The following is a 12,612-nucleotide window of genomic DNA, read 5'->3' as shown; positions in this document are numbered from 1 at the left end:
GCTGTTCCAATCTATTACTGACGGGCCCCTTTTTCCAATGCGATCTTAGCTCGAAAACTGATCGTTACTTTGATCTATTCAGTCAAAGCTGCTGACAGTCGACGAGTTAATACCGGGTCATGAAAAATGATCATACGAACGGATTCTAAAAAGATTCTATTTCACCTACGAACGTTTCTCTCCAGCACGCATCTGTTGCCCTCCTCCACATCCACATCCCCCGCCCTTGCAGACATCTCGTGGGGAAAGTCTATTTTTGCTGCACAAAATTAATAAAACGCCTCTGCTGCTACCTTGGTCTACACACGGAACGGATCCTCTCGCCGACTCACGCCCACAGCGTCAACGCTCAACGAGACTTACTTGGGTGAGTTACGTCTACAACGTGATATAATGTTTTAAAAGCTCAACGCATGATGTCAACAAATTCGTCCAGATTTATCGAGTTCTTGTGAAATATTACAGACGCACAGTTCTATAAAAGGTAGGACTGCGTAGCGTGTCTAGTCATCCCTACTATCATTCAGACCCGTGAAGGTCCCGGGGTAGAATACACCTTCAGCAACCAATACTTGCCATAAAAGGCGACTCTGCCTGTCGTAAGAGGCGACTAACAGGATCGGGTGGTCAGGCTCGCTGACTTGGTTTACACATGTCATCGGATCCCAGTTGCAAATCGATGCTCATGTTGTTGGTCACTGGATTGTCTGGTCCAGGCTCGATTATTTACAGACCGCCGTCATGTAGCTGGAATATTGCTGAGTGCGGCGTAAAACTAAACCCACTCACTCACCTATTTTCATCCACCGTTTAAGGCAACGTTTATGTTTGTCACACAGTTGATGGATTACTTTGTGATGCCATGTTCTACATTATGCAGTTATTGACAACTTGATAATTCCACAACCGTTAGTCTTATTACGCACCCGATCGTTTACACCCGATCGTTTTGACTTTTGTTATTTACAACCGCATTACGGCATGGAGAAAAAAACCCGCAATGGTTATGAGTGCGCCGTTAATAAATATACATTTATGAAAGGCAGTCTAGATGCTACCTTGACTCGGTTCTGTCATAAGATGAATCCGACATTTATCTGTGCTGGAGCCTCGCAAGTAATCTCCTGATCAAGACTGTTAGCTGAAATAGTTTCAGGTTCGTTCAGTGGTGCACACAGCTTCATCGGTAGACTTATGTTGCCGAGTTCTCGGAGATGGATGTCAAGCCGGTGCTTCTCTTCCTTGGATGGATGCTAGGTAAGGACAATCTTTCAGAGTAATAAATATTTATGATGCGCTAAACTACATTGCCCCGAATAACCCATCCTGCCTGAGAGATGGTAGGCTATTAGTCACTTGAATTATCCCGCTGGTTACCAATTTTCTGCTGGATTAATAGGGACAATTCTGAACAAACTCGCTTGCTTAAGCTGAAAGCATATATATAATACATGCTCCGTTATGGGACAGGACTAAAGTCCCAGGAGTCACGCTGCCAAACACGGTCACCTGTCCAAGACTCGGCGCCAAATGTTGCTTAACTTCAACTGTTTGTGACCTAAGCTCTATGCACAGGACCGTCACAACAAAGGTATCGCTTTGAATAGTATTCAAGTCATTCCAGGGTTTGTTAGCTTGGTCCAAGACGTCTGCCGATTTTTTTCATTCGCCAAGAATAAAATCCTTGGAATATCATAATAATTATGACCACGAGGCATAGTCAGAGAGAATCTAGGCTTCTGAGCATCTATACCTGGATCCAGTCGCTGTTAAGGGAAACAACTGACAGGTTAAGTGAGCATTTGAATATTTACGACATTAGGCGCATACTTCTTTCACATATTGTTGTTTTGTTGATCTATTATCTATTCATGAAATACATTCTGTAATGTCACGTCTCCTGGTCTTGCTGTTCCCCGTGTATACATCGAACTGTCTTATGTTCTCTTCCGTCTCTTTTTCACCTCTTACCTTATTCTGTTGCCTCACCGTTCATACCTCACGGTGTTATGTTGCTTCCCACACCCTGTATGCCTGATGTTGCTCTGAGTCGCGTGTCCTATCTAAATTAAACCTGACAGCGTCATGCTGTTTCACGCCTTATATCTATCTATCCCTGATGATGTCCAGATGATTCACGTCTCCTGTGTACTCATGATGATGGCTAGATGATTCACGATTCCCATCTAACCCCGATGATGTCCTGTTGTTTCACGTCTCCTGTCTACTCATGATGATGTCCTGTTGTTTCACGTCTCCTGTCTACCCCTGATGATGTCCTGTTGTTTCACGTCTCCTATCTACCCCTGAAAATGTCCAGTTGCTTTACATCTCCTGTCTGTTCCTGATTATGTCTTGCGGCTTCACGTCTCCTGCCTACCCATGATGATGTCTTGTTGTTTCACGTCACCTGTCTACCCCTGATGATGTTTTGTTGCTTCACGTCTCCTGTCTACCCCTGATGATGTCTTGTTGCCTCACGTCTCCTGTTTACCCCTGATGATGTCTTGTTATTTCACGTCTCCTGTCTACCCCTGATGATGTCCTGTTGTTTCACATCCTGCTGTTTCACGTCTCCTGTCTACCCCTGATGATGTCCTTCTTGTTTCACGTCTCAGATCTCTCCCTGATGATGAGATGAGCAGTTGCTCACATTCCCTGTCTTTTCCATTTCTTTGTAAACATGTTTTAACTTGTTATTGTCCTATTGCGAAATGACGTCATTTCATCTGTATATAATAATACATTAAGATAGTGCCTAGTATCCATGCGACTAGTTGCTCAGTGAATGCTATGATCACAATTTGGTTATTGTTGCCTCCGATAACCCAAGCTGCTAGATAAGTCACATGACTTATCTCACCGGGTACCCATCTTCTATTGGATGAACAGTGCCAGTTTTGAACAAACTCACTTGCCTAAGATAAGATCACAATTACATGTGTGCTTTGTTGTGGGGCAAGACTGAAGTCGCGCAGACTTTGATATGATCTACGATATTGTTCTGTTGCCAACCTCTGCAGCTTGCAATCCCAAACAACGCCTGGTTGCGGATTTGTTTCGAAATTACGACAAACGTGTTGAACCCTTTGGTCCTAACACCACCCTGGATGTGACAATGTACCTCACCATTTTCGAGTTATCTGACGTCGTAAGTATATCTGACCCGAGTTTGCCGTTCACAATGTATAATGGATTATGTTATTGACATGTGTGATGAATAACATTAAACTTGCATTCTGCAGTTAAGATGCAATATTTAATGGTTTGATAATAGCATCTTTAAACGTCACAGCGATTCACATACGTTGTATGTTTCAATATTTAAAGAGAAATAGAGATGTTAACATTCTAATTATATATTGAACGGATCAAGATAAATATGTTTAGTTTAAATATTGCACAATGCAAGATTAATAGTGAACTGTTTTGTTTTGAATATCTAACAGTTCATGAGAAATAGTGACATATTTACGTTGATGATACATTTACATTAAATATTCAACAATTCAAGAGAAATAATGATTAGTTTACATATTGACCAGTTCAAGATAAAATATATAAATTTTGTGATATGTTTATCATATATATTCAACAGTTCAAAAGAAACAGTGATAGGTTTAGTTATTTTATCATTTAACTTTTTAAAATATTAATTTATTTATTTCATTTACATACACCCAAGTCATATAGGTAGTTTAGCTATTGAATAGTTCAAGTGATATATTAACGTTATATAGTGAATATGAAATTAAATCGTTAAAACGAAATTGCCTTACGCTGATGATTGCCTTAACGTTGTTCAGTACAGTTGTGTTATGAAGACAGTTGTTGTTACATAGTATGGTACATCGTCACTGAGTTATTAAATTTATGTATTGTCTTGAAAACGATTCGTCTTTCAAAATCTAAATAAAGCCCTTTCTTTGTGATTGCTGGTTATTGAAATTTGGATTGTTACGAACTGACGACATCAATACCCATTTTAACTATTGTAGGACGAGAAAAAGCAAGTTCTGACTACAGACTGTTGGCTATATTTGGTACGTATGTGTGAGTGAGTCAGTTGGGTTTTACGCCGATTTGAACAGTGAGTGAGTGAGTTTGGTTTTACCACCCCATCCTGTAAGTCACCTCTTACGACAAGCATAGTCGCCTTTTATGGCAAGCATGTGTTGCTGAAGGCCTGTTCTACCATGGACCTTCACGGGTCTCGTTTTGAACAGTGTCCCAGTTTCCAGCTGCGCATGAGAATGAAACCAATAACGAAATGCATGTAGGGGTTCATGTGAACTGTCTGTCAATATACATCCGAAAGCCACGACAATAGGCTCGCCATGGCCCTGTTCCACCATGACCGAGTGCCTGGTCCGACGTATAACACACCTTACAAAGGATAATGTGTGATGGAATACTTCACAACACACTGCTTCAATTAAAGGCAGTGCTTGCCATGCACAACTTTAATTCTCCATGCATTTGATTGTTATATTCAACCGAATTTCTGTAGCAAATACACACGCGTCACTTTTACCACACAGATGGTCCACATGTACACTTATAAAAATGTGTCCATTTAAAGTATTGCCGATGATCCTCGTTGTAGCAAGTACACCTGTGATAACGTGTTCATTAACATTAACCTATTGAATTAAGTTCAGCATAAGGCTCTGATAAGAGGGTCGGAGATTTCAAAAGGTCGTTGCCTCATTAAATAAGGAATAACCAAACGCGAATTTGGCACGTTGATGTCATATAGAAAAATAAACATTATTACCACATGCTTTTAAACATACTGATGGTAAGGCAAAAGCAAACATACATAATGTAAATTTTCGCGACTTTACCTGAATTACCTCATTGACAGTGGAATGCGTACCATGGAACTTGTATAAATCGATAGTGCACACAGATTTTAGTATTCTTATGCCCGATATCTCTAATTTATCTTTATATTCGCATATTTGTGTCGGAAACATCAGAGCAATGCCAAATTAAAAAAGAACTTTTCTGAATAAATAATAATCGAAAACGTTCGTCGTAAACAAATCTTATTTTCAATGACATCACATATTTTATTCAAGTGACATTATTAGGTTTATTCCAAAATGTTAAGTCACGGAATTTGCAGAGCATAATGCATGCTTGACAGATATTCATTGAGTCCCTATTTGGTTTCATTCTCTTATGTTTTCTGGTAAGTGTGAAAGCCACCGCATGTGATCTAACGGACAGATGGTGTCTGCTAAAATCTTTCGTTATGGAATATCAACCGCAGTTTGGAGATTTTTCATCTGGCAAACCCACATTTAACACAACGCATCAATTAGAATAATTAAGCATAGATCATAGAAAAAAAACGATTGGGCTTTCTTTTGTATGAATGTCATATCAGCGAACCATTTTGACCTTGTATGCTCCAGTGATCCTGAAACAGTATTTGGCAACACTCCACATGCAAGTTTCTCAATATCTTTTCTTGGGCCTTTTGTTGATATTCAGACCATCACTTAATCTGATACTTTATTTGCAGCTTTCTAGACTTACGTTGATGATACCTTTGTTGTTTCTTTCACTTTTCCGTCGCAACCACGTTGACTGACATCGGCCTCAAGAACGTGTGCGCAGAAATGGGCTTGAAAAAAATTGTGTTTCAAAATAATATTAATGATTTTTGTGGTAAAATATCAGTAACTGCATGATGCTTATAGTAGCAATTATAATTCCACACGAAATTAGAGATGATTGAATAAAGTGCGATCCTAATATATTAATGCCAAATTTCAGAACAATTTGAATGACGTACACAAGTACATGCAATACATCAAAATCCTTGGTGATTATTGGTTATTGATTTGCTAGTGCTTAATGTTTCACGGGTGTTTACAACTGTCAACATTTTCGTATATTTTCATACTTTAATAGTTCGTAATAATTCGATTTGTCTTGTTCCCTCCCAAATGGTCATGAAAAAGGCTCTGAGAGTCTGTCAATGCATTTTCATTGTAAATATCCAGTCTTTCAGTGAGGTGAGGAGGAATGAGGTTTAACGTTGTTCTTAAGAAAATTTCGCTCATAAGACGACATGCATGCGTGTGTACCAACGTGTTTCTTAAGACTTTTTCGCTCATATGACGACGTGCATGCGTGTGAACATATATGCGTGGCTGTTTGTAGTAGTCCAGACTTACGCTGGCTTTATAGTGCTAGCTCACCGAGATACCATGCCGCAGGTGAGCATGAATGCTCCACTCAGACACACTACACTGACGCTGAGATAACCAATTCTTGTTGTACCTATCAATGCCGAACGCCAGACAGCGACCAAAAAGTCCCATATAGGTGGGGTCAGTTATGGTGTTGAGGAAACAATGCATTTATGAGAAAATGCAACTCATGAACACAGAGACCACATGCATGCAAGAAATCATATGAGCTCTGATGAATGTCAACATGCCTCATATTCTTTCTGTTTAAGTAAACGGAAATGATCTTACCTTGGTATCATTTCCTTGGTTTCGGAGCAATGACATAACATGGAAGGGGTCTACTGATATTTCAAAAAATCGTCTGGTAGTGATGTGCTTCTTGTATCCGTAGTATTGTCTCTGTCATCATGAAACAAGAAAAGCCATGAACAGTCTTCTTTGAATTAAACAGTTACTAAAACCTGAACACTCTGGGTCTGTAAATCTTTGGTATTGCCGTTACCATACGTATATGGCATATAAAATCCAAATAGGAATCTCACTGAGTTAGGACAACAAAATTTTATTTCAGGTCTCGACTTAGGGAAAAGAAGCCTATTTGCCCCTGGTGCCACCATACATGAATAGCTTGATGCCCCAGACAAAAACAGGTTGTTCCTCCTTCTCGACATATAATTATCTATTATTTGTGGTTTTGGTATTGATAATTTACAACATAATTGCAGCATTATACTGGATGTGTGTGTGTGAACGTCTGATGTGAAAAACAAACAAACAAACAAACAAAAACCCCAAAACACACACAATAAAACCCAGGAACATGTACACGCTAGTAGGTACTACGAGTGGTTCACTGGTGACGAGACGGCATGAGTAAGGTATCCTCGATGGTTGTTTATATTCCCTTAACAACGCCTCAATTAATTAATTTTGAACTGTTTGAAGCATAGGTATCGGATCGTACACTTCAGCCAATCTGTGTGAATCAAACGATTCCAATCTTGCATCTTGCTGGTTTTTCCCCGTAGGTATTGTCCTAGTCAAGTCGTCGCGGTCTAATTCCCCTTCTTAATATTCGCAGGGACTACATTTAAACGTTTCATCAAAATTCATTTATTGGAAAGAGAGTCAAATGTTTTCCTAGTCATTGCTATATTCTGCGCCAGTTTGGGTAAAGGGATACTGTACCACTTGTGAATCAACAGGACACGTAAGGACTCTTTCTTAATTCCAACCCAAGCAGAACACGCGCTCGTCCGCGCAACCACGCCTCAGCCACCCGAGAGTTATCCAAGGGAAATAACTCTCTTGTCTCATTAGACTGCCAAGCAAACCTGCATTGGCGCTGCGGACGACAAAAGAAAAAGAGTTATCTCCCTTTCATCGATTTTCGCTCGCAAAATATCGGTAATTTCCATGCATCCTGCGTCATTTAAATTCTACTTAATGTTATTCGAGATAAGAAAAGTATCCACCACGAAGTACCGAGTGAGTTTTTATTGGCAGCGGGGTGTATTGTAATGCACCTCGCATGTGCATGGGGTGCATTGAAATAATTGACGAGCGGTCAGCCAATCAGATAGCGACATTTATGTGTGAGGTAAGATAAAATAATTTACGTGTCAACTACGGCTATCAACAATGTCATTGTCGGAGGTTTTATCAAACAAACTCATTGTAAACTCCATAAATAAACTATGTTAATCCATAGGTACTTCCTTGACAACGACATTAGAATCTATGTCGGAACGTTGTCTATGCAGAACAGAGAAGTTGTATATCGATAAGATAGTCATCAGTATTCATTTACCAAGGAGACATTAAGAGGTACGTAATCGGACCGTGTCATTAAATAAAGCAAAAATAGTTGGATCTATCAAATGGATGGCACAATTGTTTGGGCATCACGATGAATGTGGAGCTGTTTGTTTTTCACTGTTGCCATAGTCGTTCTTATTCATCGAACCGGTGGTCTAACATTAAGCCGAACGTTGAACGGTTTTAGGAAATGGGGAACTTTGGTGTTTTCTTTTCACAAAAGGGCAATAATTCAATTCCACAATGCATGCCACATAAAATTCAAATGACGCGTAAATCCAGCTCTCCGACACTGAGAAACTTGAAGGCATTTGTGTGTTCTGCTACCGAAGCTACTTATTCTACTGCACATTTAAGGATCATTGTACATCCCAGATGTGAAAGAATAATATTCGGTGAAACATAAACTAAGGTATATTGTGTCATCTTTCGCAAGACATGGATGGATGCATCGTTAACATGGACACCAGAAAAATACGAGAACGTGACGGACATCCGGATCCCGGCTGACGGCATATGGAAGCCTGATCTCAGAGTAAAAAACTCGTGAGTACCTCCTGGTATCTGCTATAGCATGTGTTATGACAAGAATGCATTAGAAATAGTTCATCGTGAACGTGCATTTGAATGCATGAAAACAAAATGTTTTAACACTCTCAGACTTGACAGATTTGTGTTTGTGTGTGTGTGTGTGTGTGCGTGCGTGCGTGCGCGCGCGCGCGTGCCTCTTAAACTATTTTCATTTATAGACTGAAATTGTTCATGTTTGGCATTTTGTATTCACTTCCGGTGCAGAGTGGAAGTAAACAATCAAATATCGTCAAGCGTACTAAACAACGCTATTCTGGAGTCAAGCGGAAACGTTGGCATACCGTATCAGGTCATTCTGAAGACGTCGTGTTATATCAACGTCGCATCCTTTCCCATGGACCAACAAGAATGTCAGATGAAGTTCGAGTCGTGGACATACCATGGCTATCAACTCAATATCACAAATGGTGAACAAGGGAAAGCATCCTTATCTGAATACATTCCCAATGCGGAATGGGAACTGATCTCATTCATAAATGACCGGCAGATCCTGCATTACCCATGTTGCACAGAACCCTATATTACATTAGTGTACACGGTGACCCTGAGACGGCGGCCCCTCTTCTTCCTGACGTATCTCATGATGCCTTGCCTCATCATCACCTTGGTAGCTCTGCTGGGACTTCTGGTGCCCATTGGATCCGGAGAGAAAATATCTATTGGAATCACTTCTCTCCTGTCAATGATAGCGTTGCTGCTTGTTATTTCGACATTGCTACCACCGACGTCACTTGCGATTCCTCTAATTGGTACGTTTTGTTTATAAAAAAGTATTTTAAAGTAGGTTTGGCTCAGTCATTTTGTTGTGCTGTCGATTTATAAGGATATTAGACAAGATACATTGAATTTGTGAGTGAGTGGTTGAGAGAGAGAGAGTCAGTAAGTGTGAGTCAGTCAGTGATCTTATCTCAACATCGCTCTGGAACATGTTCACCATGCCTTGCTCAAACATGGACAGCTTTCCACCCTATCGGTCTGGACTCCCGCAGCATTACCATGGACATCCTTTCAGCATCCACTGTTACACTATGTGGCAATTATGGTGACTTTTACAAAAACCCGCCCCCGAAATGACCGCACGCGTCTACGTGTTGGCGTCTAATCCACACATGAAAGAGGTCAAACCAACGGTCCGTTTTGTTATGTCCTGTTCTTGTTCTGTTCTGAGAACACTTGCGATTGGGAGAAGGGGTCCTCTTCAAGGTGTGGCATGTGTTCCAGACCGATTGTTACAGGTGTTCTTGTAATGTACCGATTTTCTGGTTCCATGGTTTTGAAAACATGTCATGCGTCTTTCAAATTTGTAACATTCGAACAACCACAGGTTCTTGGTTTCAGCCCACAAATTAATTACTGAAAGAAATTACCAATAAAACGGTTCTGTTTCACAACAAGCTTTGCCTCTGAGCAGGGATGAGGATTCACAAGGTCTAGCGTTGTACACCATTTGTTAATAGTGTTGTTTTGTTATAGGTCATACACATCTAATCTGTATTATACCTATGAGACTCAACGGAATTATACCTATGAGAGACAACCTAAGTCCAATTCATCAACAGAAAAGTTTTTTGACATTTTCCACATTCATTAGTAATTGAGCTAATTGTTGAGACGAGCGTAACTGGTCACTGGTCACCATTATTCCTGCCTTTTACTACCTTCACAACACACGTACTACATCTAAGCTACATTTAAACTATATTCATACCATATTTATACTAAATTTATACTGCATCTATGCTACATTTACAATGGATTTCTAGCATATTTACACTATGTTTACACTATTCGTAACCATTGTGACCACTGTTTTTGACACATACACTACACATAAACCACATGTATGCAATATTATGCAATATTTATAGTGTACTTAATCTAAATTCATACTGCATCTATGCTACATTTACAATGCGTTTATAGCATATTTATGCGATGTTTACATGTATTCGTAACTAGTGTGACAAACTGTTTTGACTGATTAATATGCAAGTGGCTAAATCGAGACGGGTTTACAAACTACAACAACCATTTGTCACAACAAAGATATACAATCTGTTTCTAGGATTCATGATGACATGACGTTCTGTCTCCAATCAGATATACATTAATTGTATTTAATCTGGACTTTTCTCACACAGGTTGGTACTACGCAATCAATATGGTCATTGTATCTCTGAGTATTGGTCTCACCGTGTTCACACTGAATATCCATCATCGAGGAGCAAGGGGACACAAACTGCCACGGCTTGTGAAAACAGTGTGCTTCAGTTTTCTTGCTCGGATCCTCTTGATCAAAACAGATCTGCCAGAGCCTACCCACGAGGACATGGTACGTGTGATTTTCATTCTTTGATAATGTAAGTTATTGTTCGCTTTGGACTGAGGAAATATGGACTGTCACTTAAAAAGTTACAAGGATGTATTTGTCCTCGGTATTTAATGCATAATTTTCACATACAGACCCTAATTACTTCTCATGACGAGGCCATGGATGTAGACAAACCAGCACCCACCATGACGGAGGGACAGCCAAGTGGAGGGAATAACGTGGTGGATGTTCTCAACCGGCTGCTCCACACAGTAGAGAAGGCCATGGACCTACACAAGAGGAGGATCACAACACAAGACAGCCTTGACGAAGCTACATATGAATGGCAACAGCTGGCCATCGTTCTTGAACGCGCTCTGGTCATCATATTTCTCATTGTCATTTTGTTTACGTCTTGTGTAATATTCTTATAGAGTCACTGGTGGCTCAGATGTTGAAGTATTTGCTAGTCAGACAGTAGACCTATCTACTATTTTATAACGGCATCATAAGATCTATAGATCCGGGATGTAGCCATTTGGTTATGGATTCTACTTTTGCCTTCGGTGGAATGGATGACGTGTTCTGTAACTGCGCTGCAGCCATTGCTTCTTCTTCCATACTGGTATTGCATATACTATGATGTTCTGCTTTCTAGAACTAAGGGTATTATATCTACAGTGTTCGCTCATTACCCTTTAGAAAGCTACCATATTTTGAAACGTCTGCGTTTGTCCACGACGTCAGTTAACGAACAAATGGTGAACATCGTCCAAACAGGATTCCTGCAATGTATTTCATTTTTCACGAATAAACAAAAGCAAGATGCACATTATACTTTTATCCTATGCCCTGAACAGGAATAGGTCTTACAGTATCAGCATATAAGTGCATGTCGTGTTATGAGAGCTAATTGTGTTAACGTATTGCTAGTGAATAATACGTCAAACAATATAAGGAAATATCTGCATGTCGTGTTACTTGAGAGTTAGTTATTGCAACTATGTCGGTAGTAAATAATACGTCAGACGATATCAGTACATCTCGGCATGTAGAGTTATGTGACAGTTAATTATTGTACACATATTAGTAGTAAATAATAAGCCAGAAAATATCAGTTATATACCTGCGTGTTGTGTTTTGTGACAGTTGTACCTCTTGTAAAAATATTGGTACTCATTTGCAACATCATGAAATGATTGACTTGTAAAATATCTAGTAAAGTTCACCATTGCGACTGCTTAGAGTTATCTTTCCTTTGTTACTTACGAACACTGCAGCCTTGCGGATCTTCAAGGAAGCTTTCTGTCTTATTCAAGCGCATTTCCTGAGCTGTTTGTGCGTTAGAACAAGTTTTTCATGGTTGACCTCCCCGCGTCCGTTGGAGGACAGCTTTGTGAAGCTGACACATTGTCTCCAACAATGCAGTGAAACTGAAACAGCCATTCTCCATTGTCTCCAGCCATTTAGACTGAAGCATTATCTTCAACACCCTGGTGAAACTGGAACATTGTCTTCAACACCCTGGTGAAACTGGAACATTGTCTTCAACACCCTGGTGAAACTGGAACATTGTCTTCAACACCCTGGTGAAACTGGAACATTGTCTTCAACACCCTGGTGAAAACGGAAACATTGCCTCAACACCGAGGTGCAACGGAAACATTATCTCTCACACCATGG

The 12,612-nt window shown here is 40.0% G+C and overlaps 1 protein-coding gene across 1 annotated transcript; it reads left to right on the top strand.

Moving 5' to 3' along the window:
- The first annotated feature begins 2,986 nt into the window (after positions 1–2,986).
- LOC137256495 (neuronal acetylcholine receptor subunit alpha-7-like) lies at positions 2,987–11,363 on the top strand. The gene is made up of 6 exons (XM_067794331.1): positions 2,987–3,151; positions 3,999–4,043; positions 8,464–8,573; positions 8,823–9,367; positions 10,760–10,950; positions 11,082–11,363. Exons 1-6 carry the CDS (start codon positions 2,987–2,989, stop codon positions 11,361–11,363), a joined length of 1,338 nt encoding a protein of 445 aa, XP_067650432.1.
- The last annotated feature ends 1,249 nt before the right edge of the window (positions 11,364–12,612 follow it).

The sequence above is a fragment of the Haliotis asinina genome, chromosome 11, assembly GCF_037392515.1.
Source record: "Haliotis asinina isolate JCU_RB_2024 chromosome 11, JCU_Hal_asi_v2, whole genome shotgun sequence".
Lineage (NCBI taxonomy): Eukaryota > Metazoa > Mollusca > Gastropoda > Lepetellida > Haliotidae > Haliotis > Haliotis asinina.
This window is presented reverse-complemented; position numbering and strand designations above follow the sequence as displayed.